Genomic DNA, 26,286 nt, shown 5'->3' with positions numbered 1-26,286 from the left:
CAGTCTGAGGGAATGACACAGGAGGTTGTTCCTACCTCCCTCTATCAAACTAATGCATCTACTTGGGTCAGACCCACACACTGAACCAGACACTCTGTCACTTTTTGTACGCCACAAAGTATATTTGTGCACCTGTGCACTCACACCTGTAATATCCCAGAAACATTAGTGTTAATACTTTAATATTTATGTTTATATCTCTATTTCTACACTTTATATGATTGCTTGGTGTCTGTTGTACGTTTCATTGATTCTGATTCTGAAATAGTCAACGATTTGATCTAGCTAAAAATTAAGCCATGTACGAAAAACAAATGCTTTATTCAAATTGGAAAGACAGCAGCAATGTGGAGGATTCAGTCAGCAATTTGAAATAGTGCAGTATATGCAGATTCTGTTTCCTGTAAGCTGTCAAGAGTCTTTTATCTAACTTAAACTTGTGATGTTACTATTCTAAAACGAATTCAAAGCTCTGAATTTCTAAAATAACAATCACAACCCATTAAACGTTCACAAGATGACCACAAGATGTCTCTGCAGCACGTGCCGTGGACAGCGCAAAAAGCAAAGAAACACAAAGCAGGACAGACAAATGCGTCTGGAATGAAAGTGCGAGAACAGAGATGCTGTTGTTAAAGGTGAAACATGACTATCAACATACTTTAGCTGCAGTATAGTTTGTAACCAGTGTGACATAAACTAACTAACAACGCGCAGTGAATGGTAGCTACACAAAAGCCTGTTTCATCACGTATTTGACCCCGGGATCTATTTTTTCTCCAAGCTTCATTTTTTAATTGTGGTGAACTTCACGTAGCTGCCTGATGCGCATTCTGCTCATCAGTGGACTGAATTGTCTTTGGGTCATCAGTAATAAAGCGCCTTCAGGCGACGGTGGTTGTGATTTGGCGCTATATAAATAAAATAAACTTGAATTGAATCAGTATAATTCAGGGTTGTATATTATAATAAACGTGTTGAGACATTTTCCAGCTCACATGTATTCATTACTGTTTCCCCCAATACCGAATTTAAAACTTTTTTATTCAGGAGCTAAAGTTAAAAACGGGAAAGTGGGTAAGTGACGTGTCCGTGATGGTGTTTGTGTGGCGCAGAGGAACCACATGACACGGTAACTTCAGAGGTCTTTCTCAGCCGTCTGCTGAGCCAACAGGAGCAGTGCAACAAGGACGCCCTTTGTTTTCTTCACTAACCGGACACCGCTATACGAGGAAGACCTGCTGAACCGCACCGTGAGTGTATTTTGCTTTTAAAACATCCAAACAGCGACGTTGTAAACTGCGCAACATCAGGGTGTTAACCTGGAGGTGGCAATAAAACGAGGCAGTCTGATTTCCCTTTAATGAAACATAAAACTTGAATCTGAAGTTAAGACAAAATTATTAGAGAGAAAGATTTGTGACAGGTTTATTACAGCTTCACAGCAGTGAAGCATTAACCTGCCTCACGCCTGTACCTTCTTACTAAAGGTGTAAAAGGTGGCACTGAATCATGGAGCATTCTTAGTTTTTCACAGGAAAAGTCATTTTACAAAAGCCTTAACGGTGCAGTTTGGTGCACATGATGTCACATTGATTCAGGGATGTAACACTGATGTTGTAAAACGATTCCCTTCATAAGGCTTTATAAAACTTATAAAAGCTTTATAAAAATAAACTGACACAGTTTGTTTTCTCTTTTTTCTGATAATGTAATGATGAGTATTACTGTACTTGTCGTCATTATTAGAAAACCATGCTGGGACAAAACATTAACGCAACCACTAAGCACACTGTTACTTATTCTAAACACAGTGACTTCATCAGTTCCTCTTTGCAGCTGTTTTTGTGTTTAATAGAACAAAAGCAGATATCGCAGTGCATGTTTTCTTGTGCTCGTTTTTGTTACGACTCTCTGAACTGGGCCATGTAGATTAAAGTGGAGTAGACTCTGGTCAGGAGCAGCAGGTGTTGTGCTCCTTAACAAAGGCACCAGTGAACTGATAAGAGGCTTTGCTTCTAAATTTAGAATCAGGACGGCTTCCTGTCCCCACAGTGTGAGCAGTGGTGAGTTTCTGCAAAGTTAACTTGTTTTTTAATTGGGAATTAATTACATTTAAACTCCTAAATAAATACACACTTTTAGATTCTGGATTTGCTTTTCGGATTTGGGGAATTTCATTGCCCTGCGACAGACTGGCGACCTGTCCAGGGTGTACCCTGCCTCTCACCCTAAGACAGATGGGATAGGCTCCAGCACCCATGACCCTGAAAAAGGATAAGCGGAAGAGAATGGTTGGATCGATGGGAACTTCATCTAGTTTTTCAACTATGTGTCCATCCTGAAGTCTTGGGAAAATGGAGTGTGTGTAAATGAATGCAAACAAATCCCCAAATACACACTGTCATGGTCCTCGGTCAGTTGTTTTCAGTGTTTTGGACTGTTTTGGTTATTTATCAAGGGATGGTTTTTTATAATGTTTAGGTTATTTCCTGTATTGGTTCTCTTTGTGAACTTAATCCAGTTATTTGTTCCAAATTCTTCCCTCAGCGTTTCTCCCTCTTGTGTGAAGTCTGTTGTATTAGGTCACACATCACTTCCTGTTTTATAGAGAGCAGCATAAACACAGTTGAGCAGATTGTGTGAATCTTCGTTGTAACTGCATTTTGCGTTTCATTGTTTATAACACAGTTGCTGCAGGAGGAAGAACATGGAACGCTATATTAGATATTAACTGATAAAAGTGTGATTAGCGGTCTGTGATGTATGGAGGACAAGAGTTACACAGCAAGTACATCAAAGAAAATTAGATGTATTTTATTTTATATGCAAAATGAGAGGAGGCTGAAGGAATATAAATGTGCCTTTAAGAAACATTTTAAGAAATATAAGGAACAACTCTTCTGAACACTGTGCAAAGGGGTCTCGGGATTAGGACTGCAGATTGATTCAGAGGCTCAAATTATGGTCATAAATATTTTGTACTTGTAAATCAGACTGTCTAGTTGTGAAGTGAGTTTTGTAACCTTGTAAATCAAAATATCTAAAATGTGTGCCTAAAAAAGATTTGTATTTGTAAAAGATAATTAAACAAGTTACAAGTTGTTTGGTTAATGTCTGTTTACGGATAGAAGGCAAAAAAATATGTGTGAAGCTTCCTGTTCAAGTTCCCTCGCATGCGTGTGAGTTTCAACTTGCACATACAAATTTTGACAAGATTTTTCTTCCTTTCAGCTGATTGGTCGATGTCAAGTTGTCAGGCGTCACACTGTAGAGAGAGGGCGAGTGGACCCAAATGCAGGACTCGCAGGCAGATTGAAGGTGTGGATGGTATTTATTAGTGAGGCTGGACGGACAGAAGCTATCTGAAACTGAAAGACTGGCTGACTGAAGTAGACCTGGAAACACACCTGTGGATTAGACGATGATAAGACGAGGAACTGAGAGAAACTGAGGGTTTAAATACACCGGCTCATGATGGCAAGAAACAGGTGAGTACACACAGCTGGACTAAATCTAACTAATGACACAGGAAGTGGAACATACACACAGTCCGAGGCTAACACAATAAAACAGGAAATGTGAAAACTAAACAGTGATAAGGTCCAATACGGAAAACACTGATAAGAACCCTGGCGCTTTACTTAACTTCAGGTCCTGGAAGGGTAATACATTTTAAAGATGGAGGATGGCGACAGCCATTCTGTTCATGCAAACATCGTTGGGTCTGCCGTGATATGTTTGACATGGGACTTTTGCTCCTGAACCTCTGCGCACAGCGTCTGGAGACCGGGGCTGTACGAAGTCACTTTCATCTTTACGCAGGACTGTAAGCTGTTGTCTGTGAGGCGTGAGCAGTTTTTGTTTTTAACATAGTTCATGGTGGAGAAAAGCTGCTCAAATACGTATGAGGATCTGAAGATCGACAATCCACAAATTAGGCATTGTCACGGTTTGCCAGGGCAAGCCGTGGGGATGTGGGGATTTTATTTTTTTCAAGATATTTCAAGATCACGATAATCTTCCAATTTAGAACTACAAGTTAAAAAAAAAACTAACATAAATAAAATACACTTCAGCTAAATACTTTTACAATTTATTTCCCCAAACCACGGAGCCGCAGTATAAAGACTAAAGAGCCGCATGTGGCTCCGGAGCCGCAGGTTGCCGACCCCTGGTTTAGTTGAACAAAAAACAAAATCATTGTCCAGATATATCTTTTTGAATATCACGTTTGGTTACTACACTGTGTAATTTTTCGAGGTGCACATTAGAAAAGTTGCTCCCATTAAACGTGATATTCCAAAATATATATCTGTGTGGATTCTGGAGACAAGGCAATCTACAAGTAGTCCTTGGTGTGTTGTATAAAGACGAGCAGTACTTAATCCAACCAGGAGTTTGTCGACCCAGGGCAGTGAATAAGCATCAAATAATCCACAGAGAACCATATAGACCCATCTTTCTCATCTCTTCCCTTAACCAAGCGGTTTTAGCCTTCTTCATGCTTTCAGGTGGCTAATGTGATATACCTAATGTGTATGTGTTAGTCCCTGTAGGGAAATTACTCCTCTGCATTTAACCCATTCACCCAGTGAAGCAGTGGGCAGCCACCAGTGCAGCACCCAGGCAGCAGTGTGTAGGGACGGTACCTGGCTCAGGGGTACCTCAGGGTAGCCGTTCAGTGGATTGAAACCCCTGACCTTCCGATCATGGGGCAACCACTACCTTTGTGACAGAGAGACAGAGAGAGATAACAGGCAGGAAAGCATGAGAAGATTCAGGGACAATGACAGCCCCTGTCTTTATGTTGGATGTTTTTAAATGTATTCCACTACAGATTAATTCAATTCAACTTTATTCATACAATGCCAAATTTACAACAACAGTCACCTCAAGGTGCTTTATATTGTACAGTATACCCTATAATAATAGATACAGAGAAAACCCCAACAATCATATGACCCCCTATGAGCAGCACTTTGGCGACAGTGGGAAGGAAAAACTCCCTTTTAACAGGAAGAAACCTCCGGCAGAACCAGGCTCAGGGAGGGGCGGGGCCATCTGCTGTGATTGGTTGGGGTGAGAGAAGGAAGACAGGATAAAGACATGCTGTGGAAGAGAGACAGAGGTTGATAACTCTCCATAGCTGGACTGGCCATCGGCCCACCGCCTGGTGTCAATGCTTTTTTGTTGTCTTTCTTCCCTTAACGGTACAAACAATGAACGGTGGTGGATTGGCCAGATGCTGGCAGATGTGTAAAAATAAGTCAGTTGTTTGGTGGTGGCTATGGCGGAGCTTCCACAGAGGCAACAGGTGGATGAGGGAAAGGGGAGGCAGGAGGAGCAGAGACCCGAGGTAGCAGCGGCCGGAGTGTCAGGTGAACTGAACTTCAGGTAAGAAGTTATGACCTGCAGTCTATCTGGGTCAGATATAAACCAAGTTTAGGTGGAGTTTATTTTCGTTATTCTGACTTTTTACAGTCAGTTACAATAACTCGTACTGCGTACTAGCTAGCATGACGGAGTTTATACAGCTGGGTGGTGCTATGATGTTACTGATAGTGAACTTTATTCATAAGGTTAGTTAGTAGAGTTGCCAACCGTCCTGTAAAAAACGGAATCGTCTCGTATTCAGAGAAAATATTACGCGTTTCGTGTTGAGCTGAAAAGGAACACAGTTTGTCCCGGACTTCAGCTACAATGAAAAAAAAAACCACACAAAGCTGGAGTCATTCTGTCGTTACGCTGCACAGCTGTTTCTTCTTCTCTCATTCTCCCCCCTCCCTCTCCTGTTTCTACTTCAATCATGAAAACTGATCAATGATCAGCTGATCGGCTTTTCTCTCTTGTTTATTTATCGCCCACTTTGCGCCAGAAAGAGGAAACCAGCGGATGTCGCGCTAAACAACAGCAGCATGTTTAAGCTTGATCAGCTGTTGTTAGAATTTATTTAATATTAATTTCTAGTATCAGCTGATGTTTGCTGGAGCCACAGCTGTAAAGCTGCTGGTCATGGTATCGGTTTGGATATGTGGTGAGAGGGAAACATGAAGATGAAACCAGGAGACGTCCTTACTGGATCATCAGAGCTGAACAGGTGATGGAGAAACAGGTTTACCTTTTAGGTGACATGAATGAGTTGAAGGGAAGTTATGAACTGTTTCTGAGAGACAAATAACACCAGGATCCTTTTTTATGTAGCTGACAGCTGGTAACTGTGCAGGGGCGGGTCTAGCAAAGTGTTGCCAGGGGGGCAGGTAGGGCATTAACAGGGAGAGGGGGGCACAAAGACATACTTTCTTATTCTCATTTAAAATATCTAGTTTTTATTAATTAATTATCTAAATCTTACAACCAACGTTTTTATCTGACGTAAAATGTATAGAAATCATACATATACCAACAAGACTATACATCACTGTCACAACAGGGTTTGTTTTCATTCAAAGGCTTCATGGCTTTAATACCTGGTGGGTCGGTCTGTAGTCAAAATGCCCGATTTTCTGTCCCAGTCCAGCCCTGCAGGTTAATACTGGCAGTGTCACCATGCCAGCTGATTGTATTTTATCATCAGCCAGTGTTGTTCTTTATCAATATTACCAAAGTTTACCATAAGGCAGCAGAGAAAGTATTTACTTGCTTTCAGGTTTTATTCAAATGTTAGTCTTTTCAGTTGTTTCTCCACTTTTTTCCTGTTTCAAAATAAATCACCAGTTTGTGAGAAGATTATCTTCTTTTTTTAACAGGCAGATAAAGTTTTGCATTGGAACTGGCTAATTTGTCAATTGTTTGTTACAAATGTTCGTATTTTAATATTCAAAAATGTTTTTGCCCAAAACATATGTGCACTACATGTCAGTAAAAATACTATGCAAATATTGCTGTCCTTGAATGCTGAATAAACACTGACTGATTGTATCTCTTGTACTTTATCAACGCAGTATCTAAAAACTTTGCACCGTAGTGGTTAAAATCTAATAAGAGTTAAAAGCGCATTCGGTTATTAGGTTTACAGGGTTATTGAATTATGGTTAAGGGTTGGTGGAATTGTTTTTAACATTATCTGCCAATTACATCTGCCACCCTTCTCCAAATCTGTGCCCCTACCTGGCCCCCCCAACAAAAATTTTCTAGACACGCCACTGATTTCAGGGTCCCATCATAATTTCTTCAGAAGTAAGTACTGTATATGATGCCAGTATTTCCCCACATTTTCTAGATTCTGCACCAGTACTGTGTGTAAAATGGCATCAAAAAGTTCATTAAGTTGTATTCTTTCCCACCTGTCTTTCTGTCTCCTTTCACTTTTTAAAGGTTGCCATGTTAGAAAAAACATTTTGCGCCGTCATGGTGTTTATTGATGTGGTAAATGAATAGTTTATGAAAATATCACCAAACCTGTCATTTATTACTTTTAATATTCAGTAATGGCAGTGAGACCAAATCAGGAAAGTGTGACAGTGATTAGTGGAATTTTGTGTCAAAAGGTATTAGATCTTTTTCAACATTAAGCCCCAAATTGTAGACTAAGGTAGCTTTTACTGATTCCTACAGGGAAAATAACTTTATGCTGACCTTAAGATTAGGTGTAGTGGGCAGCCACCAGCTATAAGATTGCTTATTCTCTCAGGGAAACCTCCAAGAAGTTATGATGAGGTATATCCCAGACATTTGAGGACTGTTGTGATGAAACGTTTCTGAAAACACTGAATCAACTTTCTGGGATTTTCTTACCAGAGCATGGATCAGGATGATACATTTTACACATTCGTCCCAATGTTTCTTCAACCCTATATTTTTAGTTTTAGCAACAGCCTGTTAAATGCACAGCTGCACTCTGAACATTACACAACAGGAATAAAAACAACTTTTAGTTGAGTCGCGGTCTCCTATTAAGAAGGCAGATTTAGAAGATAAAAATTCTGATATATATTTACTGATAACAGTCTGTCTGAGGTTCTGTACAGTTAGTTTGCATTATTGGTAATGCTCTTTGTCACATTGCAGACTTTATTCAATTCAATCACCAAACCACATAAACAGTTGCTTTAAGGCACATTTGATTGTACGGTTAAGTGCCAGCAGAAACAGGCTTCTACAGAAGAGCAGGCTCTGCCTCCCATTACCACGTCTACCTGGGAACCACAAGTAAGCCAGCAGTCTTAGAGCAAAGTACTCTAAAGAGGAGATACAGTACAATGACTTCTTGAAGATGAGATGGGTCCTTTTAGGGACATCATAAACTTTTACTTCTTTTGATAAACTTTTGATGGATGGAATTTACTGCAGTCACACAAATCCTAACCGTGGAGGAACGGAGTTCCACTAGATCACAGCAGGTTAATACGAGAAAATAAGATGTATTGTGTGCACACTGCTGAGAAAGAGAATCGGAGTTGTGGTTGTTTTTGTAGTTTTACATGAAAATCCCAGAATTATTGAAGAGCAATACGCGGGGCTCGCCTATAAGCTTGAGTGCAAAGTTTTACTGAGACACGGTTTTGGCACAGCTTTGCAACATCCACATCACCATCTATCTCCTGTCTTTAAGCAACAAACAAACAAAAAGATGTAGCTATCACAACAGCAGCAGGCATAAGACATGATTTTTGGGGCTTTAGATATTATGCAATTTGCAATAAACTGTGTGGCACAGATTTTGTAGTGACTCATTTAAATATTCTCCTCTTTACAAATACATGTCACAAGGCCATGTATTTTTACTCCCCCTTGCGTTAGTAAATCTGGCCTAATTTTTCCGTTTTCGTCAAATTTCCAACCTTTGTAATAAAGGTCCAAATACTGCCGAGATTCGATTAAAGGAGTAGAACGTGCACTTAGTAGTTTAAATATGGCGGATATCCGGCATCACACTGATAATGAGACAAGCGCAGGGTCTTTCGGATTTTCAGAGCATTTTCCTAACTCCTTATCAGTTCTCTTACCACCTTTCCTGGACTTGGATTTGTTTCCCTGGAGGTCAAGGAAAAGCGATGGGAACGAATCTTTCTTTTTCTGCGGATGCCTTTCTAACAGCGTCACACCGTGTGACGTCACATATGGCGAACCCCCTTCGCCAAGCTGACGTCAATAAATTAAACCGAAGCGGAATAACGCACTTAATAAAAGCACGGTGTGCGACAGCAAGAGCAGCCGGATACAACGCGGAGCCACTTTTACAGGCGACATGTCAAATTCAAACCTGTAGACTGAGTATGTGTATAGTTCATCGGACGGGGTACAGTGAGTTTTATGAACGGACCCAGACCCCCCGACCCACTGCTCGGCACCCACGTCGACTAACGCTAATACCCTTCACGGCTTGTTCACGGTCCAGACACATGAATGCTTTTATTTTGATGTTTCCCGGAAGTACGCCACATCCTCTGTTCTTTTCTTGACTCTACTGTATTCTCATTATCAGCACAATAGGCAGGAAGGTTTACAGCTGGAAGAAAGAAAATTTCGTTTTACGTCCTCGGAACTAGACGGGCTTTCAGCCCAACAGGGACGTATTCCGGCCCGTGTCCCTCCGCGGGGCTGATCCGGGTCCACGGCCCGAGCAGTGGATCTGCCGCAGCTGAAGCCTCCGAGATGCTCCGAGCTCTCTGCAGCTGCACAATAACAGCGTCACCGATACCGGCCTGGGGACACAGCTATGATTTTCAGACGGAGAGCCAGGTAACTTGAAATAGCTAGCAATAGATGTGAGAATGGAACAAGTGGGCACAGAACAAGATGCTGATAGCAAAACCATAACGGGGTTATTAGGATGGAGAGACTGTGGTGTACAATGGGCGGCGCTAGGCTGCGATTTTGCAGACATGGGCGAAGGTGTGGGTGTAGGGATTCTTCACACGCCAAGTCTTAACATGGTCACAAGTTCGGGAACCATATACATATATACAGCCTCTCCCTCCAACTCCGCTTGGGCATTTCAGACTTGTAATATGTGGTGAACAGGGTGGTGGCTGCTGCCCTAATATTAATCTCACATTGGTCTGCAGAAGTGACAATCAGACGGAGAGGCAGTGTGATCAGATCTGATCAAAGTGAACAGTGAAATGCACAAATCTATTTAGAGGAAGTGTGATTTCAGCTGTCATATGACATACCACACTGTAACGTGCCTGACTGCAATGTTATGAATCCGTCTGGGTTTAAATGTCAAATAATCATAGAGAACTAGTCCATCACATATTAGGAGAGTGTCAGAAGATTATTCTAGTCATCAACGTCTCCAAGTCCACTGAAGAAGTTTTTCCCCAAACTTTTCCAGTGTCCCATTAGCCAGTAACGTAACTGGGTCGATTGAAATAGTAATATACATCAGTATAAGACATTTTTAACTGTAGAGGTTTTTTTAAATTAATTTTTTAGGGTTAAATAAAAAAAATAAAGTTAATAAAGATGTTTTTACAAAATTGTAATAGAAGCATAAATTCTATGCACGTATTAACAGTACAAAGCTAATGTGGCAAAGTCGACAAAGTTGCCTTTATCCTCTGAAAACAATATTGCTGTAATAGTGCGAATGGTCTCTTTCTTTTTCTGTTCGCCCAGCTGGATGGAACGAGGCATCACTGTTAAGTTGGATAGATATGAATATGAGCCTGGTTCTGCCGGAGGTTTCTTCCTGTTAAAGGGAGTTTTTCCTTCCCACTGTCGCCAGCACAGTGCTTGCTCATAGGTATCATATGATTGTTTTAGTAGTGTCTACCTTACAATATAAAGCGCCTTGAGGGGACCGTTGTTGTGATTTGGTGCTATAAAAATAAAATTGAATTGATGTGAATCATATGTTATGGTCTTTACACTGAGCCCCTCTCAGCTTTAAAGACCCGTGGGAGGCTTTGATAAGTGTATCAGCTCTTTATCAGTATGATAAAACCCAAAAGTGAGGAAATACGCTTCCTTTCAACAGAGTTGCAAGGTTGTTTTGGCAATATGTAGCAGCTTATTACCAATAAGCATTTTACTAAAATGCATTAGGTTAAATTAGGTTTAATATACGTGCAATTGTATGACATAACAGCCACTTCCTGTGAGTGTTCCTTTGTTATCAAACACAAAAAGACCATGCCAGTTGTGTTCACGCTCTGATGACACCTGTGTGTGATTCCAAACCAATGAACACACATCTATCACAAATCCTGTTACATTGATCTGTTCCAGTGTGATTGTGTGACAGCAATCAATGTCACTGAAAAACAGACTGTCTGAAAGTACTATTTCATTTGACAGCTCACTACAGGCTCTTTTACATAGAACTTGTTACATATGCATGAATATGTTAAAAAAAAGACTTTTATTGATGTATATTTTTATCCCTTTTCTAGTGGTGTTGGGTTTTTATTTAAATGCTTGATAATGGAAAGTATTGTCACACTTACTGTTTAAGATGGGCAAACCCTTTTAATAATTAGTAGTGCCAACTATGGAAACACCATAGACATCAATAGACATTAGGGCTGCCACGATTAGTCGACCAGTCACGATTACGTCGACTATCAAAATCGTCGACGACTGATTTAATATTCGACGCGTCATTTGAAGCTTTGTAAGATCCCAAAAGACGCAGGAATAAGTAGCAGGATTTAAGAGTGTAATAACGGACTGAAACAGAAGATGGCAGCACTGCATGTTCAAGGATGCCAGCTGCCGTTAAACCCCGAAGAAGAAGAAGAAGCTGTGTCCAGTATCGTAGCTGTGTACAAATTCAGGGGCTGCATCCTTCGCAGGCCACATTTGTTGGCCGATTACGTTACAGCGACGTGACAAATGTCTAAATTCGAAGACTCAGAAAAATGTGTCCTCCTTCTCCCCAGATTTGAAGGATGGGTGTATCCTTCGTGGACCAACCTTTCCCAGAATTCATAGCACAACTCAGCCAATTCCAGTTTCCAACAATGGCAGCAGCTACTTAGTTTTAATATTACTCTTATTATTTCTGGGTCACAAAATAAACCTTTAACACATTTTCAGGCGATACTGTAGCTGTGTAAACTTCAAATATCTGCTCGGTTTATCAAGACACCACATATTTGCAAAAGCGCTCCGACGTTTTCGGAGACGTTTGGCTGAGGTTAAAGTTACAGTTACAGACATTAATACATACATGTTTACAATGAACAGATACACATTTGAACACATTTTTAAAAATCTTTATTACATATACACCCCATTATTTTAGGTTTCACAATTACCTCATAATTTGTTCTAACATTACTACACAAATATGTATCATAGAATAGAGTGTTGTAAGAAAATGCCACACCCATACATATAAACCCACAGGAAAAATCAAGACACTGGTATCAGAGGCAGACTGGTACACGGATACTAACTAAAACACAGCATAAACAGGGAGGACCCCCCCGTCCCCCCTTAGGAATTTTTGGGGAATGAATTCATTGGAGATGGTGCAGCACGGTACAAAAATTTCAAGGTGTCAAGAGTTTCACTCTCCAGTGGACTGACTCGAGAAGAGAGGCGGTTGCCATGGTAAAGTAGAGAGGAGTCGTCTTTCTTCTCATTACAGAGACAAGCCCCCTGCACAAAGTGTAAGGGGAAACATGAGCCAGACACCAGAACAAAGACCAGTAGGGAGGCCAGGTTTAAACTGTGACCCCTCCCCAACTTTTTCAAACCAATCACATTCATGCCTTGTTTGTGCCACATTATAAAAAACTCTGTTCAATGGCGAGTGGTAGCCTTTCCTAGCCAAGGAAAAGTCCATGGTGCTATGTAAAATTAACTTGAACCTTTAACTGATTAGTATTTAAATTTTGGTTAAAAGTATGCTTTGAGTTTATTCATCTTCTGTTATAAGAATGAACCGGACATCAGTATCTAAGGAATCTAAGGAATACAAGATCTATTTTCAGACTGGTTTCCTTCCCGAAGATACTTCAGTCGTTTTTGTTTTATGACTCATCCAGCTGTCCCCGTCTCTTCATGCCTTTTCTCCTCTTCAAACCCTATCCTGTCACTTTAATGACATTATCTTACTGTGTTTGATTCTTCCATCCATCCATCCATCCATCCATCCATCCATCCAATTGTCCGACTACCATCCATCCATCCATCCATCCATCCATCCATCCATCCATCCATCCATCCATCCATCCATCCATCCATCCATCCATCCATCCATCCATCCATCCGTATTACTCTCTTTCCACACACTTTTCCCCTTCTTTTTCTGTATCTTCCTCTTCCACTGACTGCTTTGGGCTCACAACTATGTGCATCATTCCATTCATCCATCCTTCTCTCCTCCTCACAGGATGTTGCGATCGCTGGTTTGTGGTCGGCTGGGTCCAGTTTGGATGTGGAAAGCGCTGCTATTCTTTGTGGCCATTGCTTTTGCCACCCAGCTGCTGGGAATCATCTTCAACAAGAGGTATGGTTTTGCTTTTTCAATTTGAACTGCATTGGATTTTTACATTTTTGCGTCAGATTTAGTTTTCTTTCTCTCTATTATGAGGAAATTATGTTGGCAGTTCATGGACAACTGTGGGCTGCCCGTGTTCCTATAGAGTGGGTTTTTGTCACATGGTAACAGTGTCACAAATATGTGGTAGAGCTGGTACAACCATTGGATGTCCTTTTTTCGTCCATCTGTGAAGAAAAGTGAAGTTGTACAGACCGAAAGTGAAACAGAGATCACTGGTTTGTGGTCATAAACAGCTCTCTCTACGTTTCATACTAACTCAGCATAAACGAGTGTGTAATGTCTTTGTACTTGTCTCATTCCTGGTCAACTATTATCGCGCTAGTACCTGTTGACTTGTCAAGCAGTTGGCATTAACTAACATACAGCATCATCCATGTCGAGCAACATGCAGTTGGTATTGTGGAGGACTACAGCATGGGAGTACGTTTGCAGTGGTTGAAAACCCCCTCGCTGTAAGCTCTACATAGGCAAATACATGCTCAACAGTATTGCATATAGCAATATATATACTATAATACAGTAATAGTAAAATAACAGCCACACCGCTAGATGCTGCTCTGGGTTCATTACATGCAAAGCGAGATATTTCAAGCCTTTATTTGTTATAATTTTGATGATTATGGCTTACAGCTTATGAAAACTTCAAATTCAAAAGCTCAGCAAATTTGAATATTTTGAAAAAGTTCAATATCGTAGGTTCAAAGTGTCACGCTCTCATCAGCTAATTAATCCAAAACACCTGCAAAGAGCCTTTAAATGGTCTCTCAGTCTGGTTCATGGGGAAGACTACTGACCTGACAGTTGTGCAGAAAACCATCACTACAGCCTCCATAAAGAGGGAACACCTCAAAAGGTAATTGCAAAAGAGGTTGGATGTTCTCAAAGTGCTGCATCAAAGCACATTAATAGAAAGTTCTGTGGAAGAAAACGGTGCACAAGCAGCAGGGATGACCTCAGCCTGGACAGGATTGTTAGGAAAAGGCCGTTCAACAGTGTGAGAGACCTTCACAAGGAGTGACTGAGGCTGGAGTTAGTGCAACACACAGACGGATCCTGGAGTTGAGCTTCAAATGCTCTATTCCTCATGTCAAGCTGATCCTGAACAACAAACAGAATCACCTGGCTAAAGAATAAAAGAACTGCTCTGTTAATCTGTGGCACAAAGTCCAGTTTCTGGTGGGAGCAAATTTTGCATCTCATTTGGAAACCAAGGTCCTAAAGTCTGGAGGAAGAATGGCGAGCAGTGTTGGTCAAGTTAGTTGAAAAAGTAATTAGTTACTAATTACTGATTACTTTTCCAAGAAAGCAATCCTGTTACTTTACTGATGACTTATTTTCAAAAGTAATTAGTTACTTAGTTACATTTTAAAACCATGATAAACAACCTGAATATGTAATAGAGCAACAGAACTTTCAGCCCAGTTCTACTTTTTCTGCATAATCCATCATATAAAATGTAATCAAATGAAAAACTTGTTTTGTTAGTTTTAATCTTTTAACTTCATGCATGAAGCAAAAATTTAATAATATGCGACATTCTCTGACTGGAAGAATGTTTAACATTTAAATCTATTTTCTGCATATTCCAGCACATAAAATAAAATAATGTTTTGTGTTTTCACTCTTTCAAATAGATGCGAGTAAAACACAGCAGAAAATAAATAAAATCAAAGACTCAGCAGCTCTTAAATCTATTGTCACCTGTTTACTGATCGTGGACTTCAGGAAGACCAGGAAACACTTGACCCCTGTTTCAATCCAGGGGGTCAGTGTTGACATTGTGGAGGACTATAAATACCTTGGAGTACACATTGACAATAAACTGGACTGGGCTAAAAACACCACAGCACTTTACAGGAAGGGCCAGAGTCGTCTCTATTTTTTGAGGCGACTGAGGTCCTTCAACATCTGCCAGAAAATGCTGAGGATTTTCTATGAGTCTGTGGTGGCCAGTGCGATCCTCTATGCTGTTGCATGCTGGGGGAGCAGGCTGAGGGTCGCAGATGCCAACAGACTTAATAAACTGATCCGTAAGGCCAGCAATGTTGTGGGGATGGAGCTGGACTCCCTCAAGGTGGTGTCGGAGAGGCGGATGCTGTCCAAGATAAAGACAATGTTGGATAACACCTCCCACCCACTCCATGACATGTTGGTCAGTCACAGGAGCTCGTTCAGTGAGAGACTGAGATTACCAAAAAGCACCACTGAACGACACAGGAAATCATTCCTGCCTGTGGCCATCTCCCTGTACAACGCATCCACTTAACACACTGTTTGCTGCTACAACTACACATGTTTCTTTTCCAAATATTTATTTATAAGTGACTTATGTATGTATGTATGTATATATATGTATATATTGTACTATTCTTAGTTAGCGTATTGTCTGTCTTGTCTTAATGTTGGTTTAAAATGGAGCACTGTAACAAAAAATAATTTCCCCCAGGGATCAATAAAGTATTCTGATTCTGATTCTGATTCTGATTAGCAGGAGTGGGGCGGGTGGAGGTTTGCCCACAGTGGTCCTGTCAGTGGGAGGATCCGGGGGTTTCTCTGTGAACGTCACATTCCCGTGGCAGCGTGCTCGCTGCTCGCTCAGAGTTGAAGTTTAATGTTTCGGTGTAGAAAGAAGTTTTCTTTCTGCGCAGAGTGTGCAGCAAACGCTGATGTTTTTGTCACTTTTTACAGAATCAAACTCAAAGTAATGTGATTACTTTCACGCTTTAAACGCTGCATGGTCGTCCATTATTGATCTGCAAACATCTGTTGCTGCCACGGACGTCGCACGGGCTTACGTCATTGTCATGAGACACTCTCAGAAACAAAGTCATGACGGTTTAGTAAAACCTTGTTCAATGACCATGGGATAATTGTGCTTGATTGGCCAGCAAACTCACGTGACCTGAACGGGCTTTGCCAAGAGAAAGATGAGACACATAGACCAAACAATGCAGAAGAGCCGAAGGCTGCTATTGAAGCATCCTGGTCTTCTATAACACGTCACTGCTGACGTGCCACGCCGCACTGAGGCAGTAATTCATGCAAAAGGGGCCCGAGACAAGTACTGAGTACATATGTATGGTTATACTATCCAGGGTTTTCATAAGTGTAAGCCATGATCATCATAATTATAACAAGTAAAGTCTTGAAATATCTCGCTCTGCATGTAATGAGTCTACATTAGTTTCACCTTTTAAGTAGAATTACTGAAAATTTTTTTGCACTATATTCTAATATTTCGAGTTTCACATGTACATGGTGAGACCCAGGGGAAAAAAATATTTTGATTTTGATTTTTTTCAGATAAATCAAGTGTTGGGACGGTAAAAAAAACACATTACAAAAACAAAATTATTTTTAACTAATTTTATTTAAATTTTACAACATGTGCACTACAGTGCACAAGGGGAGTTCATTGATCACGAATGTGAAACTAACAAAATTCAAGAGCTATTTAAGAAAATTAAAAGCTCCACTGAATTTGTTGTAAGCAGGATATTAAAACTTATTTATATAACAATATAATAATAAAAATGTAGATCAGGGACCAACTTAGAAGTCACTGACACTTCACTAGCTGTAAGCCATTGGTTCAGGAACAAGTGATTGCACTGGGCTTTCTATTTCACAAAAATCAATTCATTTATGATATCTGAGGAAGTACTGTGATTTTTTTATTTGGAGACACAAAGCAACATTTGGCACTTCCCACATCCCACATATGTTTTACTGTTGCACCCAACCATTCTACAACTGAAATGCCTTGGACTGTTAACCATCTCAGGCAAGTGGAGGGAACCATATTTTGCTACACTCTCATCTGATTGGGGCCTCCTTTTCTTGATTTTTGGAGAGAACTCTTCATTACTGGTATTATTCAGGTCTTGTTCACATGTTTGTCCCTGGTTTCTCAGCCAAGAGGAGCTTGAACTCCAGATACTGGGAGTTCTTTTTGCACATTGAGATCATTGATAACTTTCAGCAAAGACGTGATCGTGTAGAAACAATCAGGTGTCATGGATTCAGCTATAAATGCGACTCTTATTTTTTACTTTACTGGAAATCATTCCTGCATTTTACCCATATTTTATTTTTAACTCAAAGCAAAAAATCCAGATTCTCCTACATGTTGGTTTTGGACCAGATAGGACGACAGATTTCAGGTGGCCCTGTGTTTTTCTCTATCACATCTGCCACTGCATCTCGATAATCTTTGTGTGGCTCCTCCTGGGTTCTCACCCTCTCCTATCTGGCTCACATGACTCTCATCTTCTGAAAAATCTCTGTTTGAATCTCGCTCAATTATTCTGTTAAGAATTCTCTCTGCCTTTGTCAAAGAGTTGTCTACTAGGAAAAAGTGAAATAAATATAAGTACAAAGTCCCGACGTGCACTAGAGTACACATTAATAAATTAGTCATGTTCTCTGTGAAACTCAATAAGCTTAATTCTTAAAAACCCCTCAAATTATTTACTAGATGTTTATTTTTGAAAATTAATAAACATTTTAAATGTAAATATCAAGCTTACCTTTCTTTCTTCCATAAAATATGCTGGTAGGCATGCCAACCATTTTGAAAAGGTGGGTAAAAGACAATTGGCAAGGCCACACCCCCACACATGTGATATCATTTTAAAGGTACTGTTGTCCTCTCTAAGAAACATCAGGACTTAGAAGAGTGGCAAGTAGACTATAAGAGCTACAAGCAAAAACTAAATGTGTACTACAGTGCACAAAAATGAATTACTGGGTCTCAGGAGGATAACAAGCCTCCACACTGCGCCCCCTGGTGGATACACAAGATATTACCACCGGTTTTCCTAAATGCTGCTTTTGGGACGTTACCACCCATGGTTGCATCTTCCAGGTGAGGGTATCATTACAGCCACCCATCAGCTGGCAATTGGTCAGAAATCCGTCACGCGCCCACCCACGGTCCTGTCAGGGATGAGACAGCCGTTTTTAAAGTGGCTGTATCTGTAAGCCTAGTCTTCAAAGTAGAGATACTGTCTGTCTCCTGAACCCTGGTTCCACAGAACAGGGCCCTGAATGTTGTGAAATACTGTTGTCCTTGCTGTCCCACTATTACCCAACCATTAAGCCACAGCTGCAGGACAAATGCTACCCAATCACATGCTTCTCATTCAGTTTGCTATTAATGATGAAGAAATGATTGCTGCTGCTTTCTTGGAGTATTTGTGCCTGTGTGAAATGAAATCCCCGTGCTACCACAGTATAGCTTTGAACATTTTGGCTGTGATGTGTCTGTGTTTATGTAACATCTGCTTAGAAGGAAACCATCCAGACAGGAATAAAACTCAGTTATAAAATCAGTTCACAGCAACTAATAAATTCAAAGCTCATACGTTTATACTTCTTTAAGACATTTTATCTTTGCATGAAGTAAGGAGTTAGGTTCAAAGTGTACTCAGCAACTGAACTGTTTCTGTTTGTTGTCCTTTCTTGAATCACCTTGTTGTTGAATTGTGCTATACAAATAAACTTGCCTTGCCTTGCCTTTCTTTTACATTTCCTGTGAACAGCCACATCAGTTCTATCGGTTGAGACAGTGTGATGCTGCTAAGCTGTTTGCTTTAAACATGATTTCTGATGTGGGGTGAAAACCTACTGATTTTGTAGTACAAGTAAGACCAAGAATTGATTTGCATTGATTGTAGAAATGTCAATACTATCATATGGTGAGTAGATTTGAGTTGTGGTAAAATCCCAGAGATGTTCTGAACAATAATTATTTACAGTTTGCTCCTCTCTTCCCACTCGTCCAACAGCAGTGCCCAACCAGCTGCTCACTCCATCTTTTCATCCCCTGATGCCCAGGGGCCGTCTCTGGGCTCCTGTCAGCCCCACACTCACATCATGTTCCTCAAGACACACAAGACAGCAAGCAGCACAGTGCTCAACATGCTGTACCGCTTTGGAGAGGAACGCAACCTTCGCTTTGCCCTTCCACTGGGCTACCAGCTGGGGTACCCACTACCCTTCAATGCTCACAGAGTCAAAGGTTATCGAGGTCCCCGAGCCACGGAGTTTCACATCATGGGCAATCACATGAGGTTTAATAAGCCAGAGGTAAGTCGTTCACACGAAGAGAATGGTGGGTAAAATAGAAGGCTGACAGTAATGACTGAAAATGGTTTGATAATCATACAGCCATCTGTATAATCCTCCACTGTTCAAATTTCCAACATGGCTGGACATCTTAAAGAGACTCATTTTATAGTTTATATATAGAAAATGAAAGTGTACAAACTCATATACAGATGTGACATCAGTAGCCTCAGCCATATAATAAAAATTGGCAGAAGATAATCAACAACAACTAATGAACAAAATACACAAAAATAATACACAAAGGTCGTTTTGTGGGCTAAAGTGATGTTCATTTAGAAATTTGCTCAAATTGGACTAAAAACACTACAGACACTAAACTCCATGCTTAGTCTGACTTAACCTAACCGCCTGTATGACTGTAGGAGGACTGCCAGCCCATCCAAACCTTCAGACTCTTAGGAAACTGAACCCTTCAACCAGCACTAGAAGGTCCCAGTGGGATTGGTTAGCCTAACTCTGCCGGGCTGTGCATTAGCACTATTTGTCATTCTGGCTAATCACCAGACTGCTAGTGTAAATACCTGTAAATACCCGTGTCAGCAAGCCAAACCCTCTGTCCAGATTGAGCATGCTCAGCGGTAGAATGACATCAGAGGAGCTTCTGTTGGTTTCATAATTAAAACAATGGATAGTTGAACCGTTGCTGATGTCAGAGACAATACGTGATGCTACTGCAGTAGTATCGTTATTTGTAACTGTTTCAATTTTTGTCTTCCAGGTGGAGAAAGTGATGCCTGCAGACACATTCTACTTTTCTATCATCAGGGATCCTGTCGCGCTGGCGGAGTCCTCTTTTGCTTATTACAAAGAAGTAGCTCCTGCCTTTCGGAAGGCAAAAGGGCTGGGCGACTTTGTCGACGACCCAAATAAATACTATGACCCTCGTCTTCGCAACAACCACTATGCCCGCAACCTGCTGTGGTTTGATTTTGGCATGGACAATAATGCTAATTTCTCAGTGGAATTAGCTCAGCATGGTGAGGCCATGATCCGCCAGACATTCAGACTGATTCTTGTGTCCGAGTACTTTGACCAGTCTATGATCCTGCTGAGACATGCCCTCTGCTGGCCACTGGATGCTGTAGTCTCATTTAGCCTTAACGCTCGGCAGCAAAAGCCCAGCAGCAACAGCGTAATGAGCGGAAGCTGGGTCGGCAAAGCTGCCGTAGCGGCTGGCGTCGGTGCTAGAGCTGGACGCTCACAAGGCAAGATGTTGCCCAATCTGTCGCTAACGGATCATCAGCGGGAGAAGCTACGCCAGTGGAACGCCTTAGATTGGTACCTATACAAAGCCTTCAACCGCACGTTCTGGGAGGATATCGACAAGTTTGGTCGTGCCCAGATGGAGCAAGAAGTAGCTCTTCTCAGGATGCGGCGGGAAATCCTGGGCCGGGTTTGTCTGAAGGATGGTGGAAAGCCCGTAGAAGCGTACCGGATACGAGACAAAAATATCCGACCCTTTCAGAGCGGAGTAGTAAAGATTCTTGGATACGAGCTCCAGCCGGGTCTCGACAATGCTACCAGGATGGCCTGTCTGAGGATGATTAGGCCCGAGATCCAATACAAAGATTTGCTGGATAGTAAACAGTTCCCACGGGCTGTCCAACCCCAGCTGGGACAGCAGGGACAGCTAGCAGCTGGTGGTGCTTTTGTAAGACATGATTCATCTAGGACAGGAGAGAAAATGATGATGGGAGAAGCTGAGATGGAAAGAGAAAGAGACTGGGATGGAAGCCGTATAATGAAGAGTAACCAGACTTTAAAAGGAGTGCGAGAAAAAGAAAGATTGAGATAGTTTAAGGTGAGTTACATGTTACCTTTGATTTGTGAGGGGAAACGGACCAGAGACGCCTGAGCCAAATTTAGTTTACATGTGAGAAAGAAACAAGCTTCTCTGCAGCACTTCCAGTTTTCTTTCTTTTCCTGAACACACTCTCTGGTTTGGTATGTTTTCATCTTTGGCAATTACTCCCAGTGACAGTCTATTTTATTATTGGAACTGCATTTTCTTATTGTGTTGATGCTTAAATTAAATGAAAGTTACAAGCTGTCCCAAGGTTACAGAGGAGGGGTACACCGCTCGGGTCTTGTGGCTGATCCGACACAGGCGGGAGTTTGTGAAAATAAAAACATGAAGACAGTCTCGCTGGACAGAGCACTGCAGAAAACCAAGACATTTTAGGTTTGTTGTTGCATTAACAGCTGTTATTGATTTCATCAGACAAATGATCGCTTCCTTGCTCAAATCTTTTTTTGTATTTTAACATACAGACTGTTTTTTACATAAGCTTGCCTTTAAACGCGGCTCAGAGACAGCAAATCTCATCTATAGGAGAAGTCCGCAGATAGCAGCTGTGGTGGTGCAGGTACATCTTCCAGATGAATTTTTAAAAATTCACTTTTAGGCAGGATTTTAAATGTTTTGATTTACATCAGGTTTGTGTAATGATTTTTTTCCCAGTGAAATTAAGGTAGTGCTTCAAAATAAGTGCCTGTGGGCGTGTCTCCTGAAACACCACAGGCTTGTTTGTGCTGTCGAGTGGTGAGTCTGGACTCTAAAAGCTATTTCTGGATTATGAGTTTCAGTTTTCTGCCACAGTTTGTTTACATTTAGGAAAATACATCTTTTAGCTTTAGACTAAGATTGCTATATTGTTTCAGATCCACACTTTCAGCAACATTAACCACGTCTGCACCTGTCGGGCAGAAAGCTTATGGCTCGCTGTTGTTTCCAGTGACTCCCAGCAGTCCCAGTTTCATTTTGTCATTGAGCTGCTCTTCCATACTGAGGTCCAAAGCTACATTGGGCAAGTGCAGGGCCAGCATGCTTACCTTTCCCTCCTTTCTGAGGACGTGCCTGTGGAAGGAAAGTAGAGTCACAGACCATATTAGGAGTTTTAGCAGATAAAGTGCTAAAGCTAGACGACTGTTTCAGTTGTGTTCTTCACCAACTGCTGTCCGTACAATCTAACACAGACTGAAAACAACGTTTCTTTGATTGCATAAGAAGTGTCACAGAGTGGGTTCACTGACAGTGTTGGCCCTGCCTTAGTGAGGGTCATCCCTGCATGCGAGGTAGCACAGGTGACAGACAGCGTCAGACGTGACTGCATGCATATACAGGAAATATGCATGCGCCACTTTGTTTTTAAATGAACCTCCTTACAACAGGTTGTTTCCTAGATCGTACATGTTCGTTCATTGTTGAAAGTATTGAATTTATTGCCCAGTGTCAAACATTCGATTGTCTTGTTCTCCGTCCAGAGTCGGCCACCCTACACAGCGCACATCTGGTCACCTCAGCAGTGGCCCGTAAGGGAGATTCAGGCATACTGTGTTTGAGTGGCTACCTCCTCTGATGAAAGGATATTATTCATCTCTTACAGTCAGTGTGTTTAAAGAGAGTCAATACTGAACAACGTCTTAAAATCAAAGGGACATAAGGTGTTTATTTCCCTTCACTCAGGAAACCAGTGATTTATTTTAGTTTACTCTAAAACTGACTTTCTCTTCATTCATAAATAAGCCATCATTAACAGTGAAACTCTTGCTTCAGGAGTGTCATAGTCCTGTCTGGGGTCTCAACAACATTGTTTCAGTCGCGCTAATTAAAATGTGCTCGATGTCACATCCAGAAAGGTCTCTGGAGGTCAAGCCTACGCAGACGTTTGGAATGACAGAAGCTGCTTCTATGTCACAGCAGCGTAACTGAAGTAAATGGTTTCCTTTCCCGTGGTTTTCCTGGTTTCCAAGTCACGTCGTGTTGACTTCACTGAAAGAGACCTTTCTGTCTTTTGCACCTGCCAGCTTTCGTTTAGATTTCGAAGAATATCGCTTCCTATTCTGCTTGTTCGTGTTTTACACCCGTAACAGCTGAACATTCAAAAAATTACACAATATGGATTTTTTTTATCATAGAGTGCTACTACATGCTGTAACATAAGTGTCCCTTATATTTTGGTTATTAGATAACTGTGACTATTATATCCAGGTACATTTTGTCACTCTCTGAAGGTTAGTGGTGATAAGTCATATTTACACACAGCATACATGTCGGTACTCAATCGCTGACGAATGCCAATCAATTCTTGCCAACATGGACGACAAACAGTTAATACGCTGAAAACTCCATCATAATGTTTTTGTGCTTTTCGAGCGCCCTTCTATAGGATACCACAGTCGTGTCATGTAATCAGCACAGTGCAATAAAGAAATAAAAAGACTTTATTAATGCTGAGGAAATTTCTTTATTACACACTTAATTCCAATATAAATATGGAAGATGGCAAACAAGTTGAAAAATGTAAACAAGTAAAAATAAAATGAGGTGAAACATTTTCACATAAATAAATAACAAAGTTAAACCTGTTTCTTAAATTCAGGACAGTAACTGTGTTGTCACCTCTGTCTGCTCATACTTTTTATTGGTGTTTAAACACGTGTGTGTGTGTTTTCTTCCTTTTAATTGCACTCCATTAAAAACAGCTTCTGGTACTAGAAGGTACCAGAAAGTCAAACTTTGCTTCCCGATCTAGGATAAAGCTTTATTTGAATTTTCGCAAATACTGTAATGTGACTCATTTTGTAGCTCGTTTTCAGTATTAAAGTTCCATGTTGTACATAGTGGACAAGAGCGGTACAGGTCAGAGTAAGAATCAGTGGTAGGTGGTGTGATTTACCTTCTGTCATGCCCACTTCGCCAACGATCTCTATTCAGCCACTCCCACAGCCCTGACAGGACATTTCACAGAGAACTCCTCATGTTGCTCCAGATGTTACTGAGCAGGCCGAGCAGCTGCAGTATATGTGGCTATGATCTTACTTGAAACTGTATTCTGTCGGAAATTTGTAGTAGATCACGCTCTTTGTGTGCATCTGTTGTGTTTGTTTTCTTGTACTAAATAATTAAAAAAATCTTTAACTCTCCTACGTCTTTTTGCCTCCTTGTTTGTAACATTTGACAGCAGCTGTGTGATACGGTGGTTGTTCTGTGCTGCATTAAAATGTCCTGAGTAAAAAGATCAAAGAACTTTATGTGTAAATTGTTACATTTATAATCATGAAACAGAAAATGCAGTGAGTGCAAAGCAAACTGTAAGTTTACAGCTGCCGTTGCATCTGTGCAAATATCAGCCTCCATATTTGTGACTATTTTCACAATTGTTTCATCTTTAAATTTAAGAATTAAAACTTGTTATTCAAGCTTGTGTACATCGTTAGATCATATTCAAGTTGAACATATTGAACATCTTCATAGACTCCACATTTTATTCAATGAAAAATGTCTTTAAAAATCTTTTTACTGAGCTCACAGACCTACACAATCATTTCCCGTAGACTTCTATGCAGTGTTCATGCAACCCGAGGATGCCCTGCCAGCATTAGAAACACTGCAGGTTTAAATGACGTAGAATTAGTAGATACGTGAAACCATGTCATTTTATAACTATTCTGTGAAACAACCATATTTGATTGACAGGTTGGACTGCTCAGTTATCAGCTAAAGCTAGTGAGTTTAGTTAGCAGGCTGCTTTGTACATTATAGTTAGCACTCAGAAATATACTGAGGTATAAACTGTCTCGAATCAGATCATACAGCAGGCCAAGGAGTTCATAACACTCCTCCCGAGACATGTTTTGATATTTAGATTTTTTTAGATAATTTAATTTAATTTCACAGAAACATTTTTTTTTGTAATATTCTGTTCCTTGACGTGGACATCAGCTTGTTTGATCACAGAATGTGAAGCTGAGTGAAGCTGAAAAATATTTTATTCAGAACTGTGGAAGTTGTCAGAGATGCAGGACAGACAGGGCAAACAAAAAGATTAAAGGACGTGCCAGCGTTTGAGGAGCCTGAGAACGGGCAAAATGATGACACCCACAGTCTATTCTGGACAAGATGTATAAGCTCTGAAGTTATGAGGTTTGGTTTCTCAGACAGGAAATCGCCTGTGAAGGGAAACATCTTTCCTTGGCAGCCTTGTTGAGGACATTTGTTCTCATTTGTTGCCTTAATGGACTTGCTAATATTTATTTCAAAGTGTTGCCTATTTTCTGTTTGATGTAGTCAGAGAATCACGTGGTTGTGGGCCACGTTGTTTGATACTGTTGTGCCTAAAAACTTCACAGCCCTACATTTAACAGTTCTTATTTTGGATGAGGTGCATCACCTCCTTTTAGCTTTCACCTTCCCTCTCTGATGTCTGGCCTTCCTCCACTTCATCCTTTGACTGATTCCTTTTCGACAGCTCTGAGTAAAATCCTTTCTGCCTCATTCTGCCATCTACTTCCTGAAGTATAGACACTGTTCCAATCGGTTATGAGGTAGTAAGTTCTGCCGACTTAAAAGAACACAGAATAAAAGTTTTGTTTTGGAAAGCCTGTAATTACTACGCATTTGAGAAATCTAGATCTAAGTTAAGATGCTCAAATTAAAGAAGGAACAATTTGAGTTTAAGCAATAGAATCTACAAAAAACAGAAGTATCACTTAATCTCTCATGGCCATAAAATATGGAAGCTGATGTGTTCTGTTTGCCCAGCCCACACAAAAGCCAGGATGCCCCCTGACAGTACAGCAGGAGTCATATATATGGTGCATGATGTAGAAGTATCAGACTCGTGTCCCCAAAGGAGGACAAAAGTTAATTGCTGGGTCTTAGGAGGATATCGCCAACTGACACAGTTATA

At 40.8% G+C, this 26,286-nt stretch overlaps 1 protein-coding gene across 2 annotated transcripts; it reads left to right on the top strand.

Annotated features, from left to right (window-relative positions):
* The first annotated feature begins 1,138 nt into the window (after nt 1-1,138).
* Nucleotides 1,139-24,061, top strand: gal3st4 (galactose-3-O-sulfotransferase 4). 2 transcript variants are annotated; one of them, XM_082524481.1, is made up of 6 exons: nt 1,139-1,253; nt 3,235-3,491; nt 9,428-9,684; nt 13,292-13,408; nt 19,252-19,552; nt 20,313-24,061. In XM_082524481.1, the coding sequence occupies exons 3-6, from the start codon at nt 9,662-9,664 to the stop codon at nt 21,387-21,389; spliced, it is 1,518 nt and encodes a 505-aa protein (XP_082380607.1). In that variant the 5' UTR covers nt 1,139-1,253; nt 3,235-3,491; nt 9,428-9,661; the 3' UTR covers nt 21,390-24,061. The 2 variants fall into 2 exon arrangements, with proteins under 2 accessions (XP_082380607.1, XP_082380608.1); XM_082524482.1 differs by lacking the exon at nt 9,428-9,684.
* Nucleotides 24,062-26,286: the final 2,225 nt, after the last annotated feature.

This window comes from Aulonocara stuartgranti (assembly GCF_965226115.1).
Source record: "Aulonocara stuartgranti genome assembly, chromosome: 3".
Classification (NCBI taxonomy): Eukaryota; Metazoa; Chordata; class Actinopteri; order Cichliformes; family Cichlidae; genus Aulonocara; species Aulonocara stuartgranti.
This window is presented reverse-complemented; position numbering and strand designations above follow the sequence as displayed.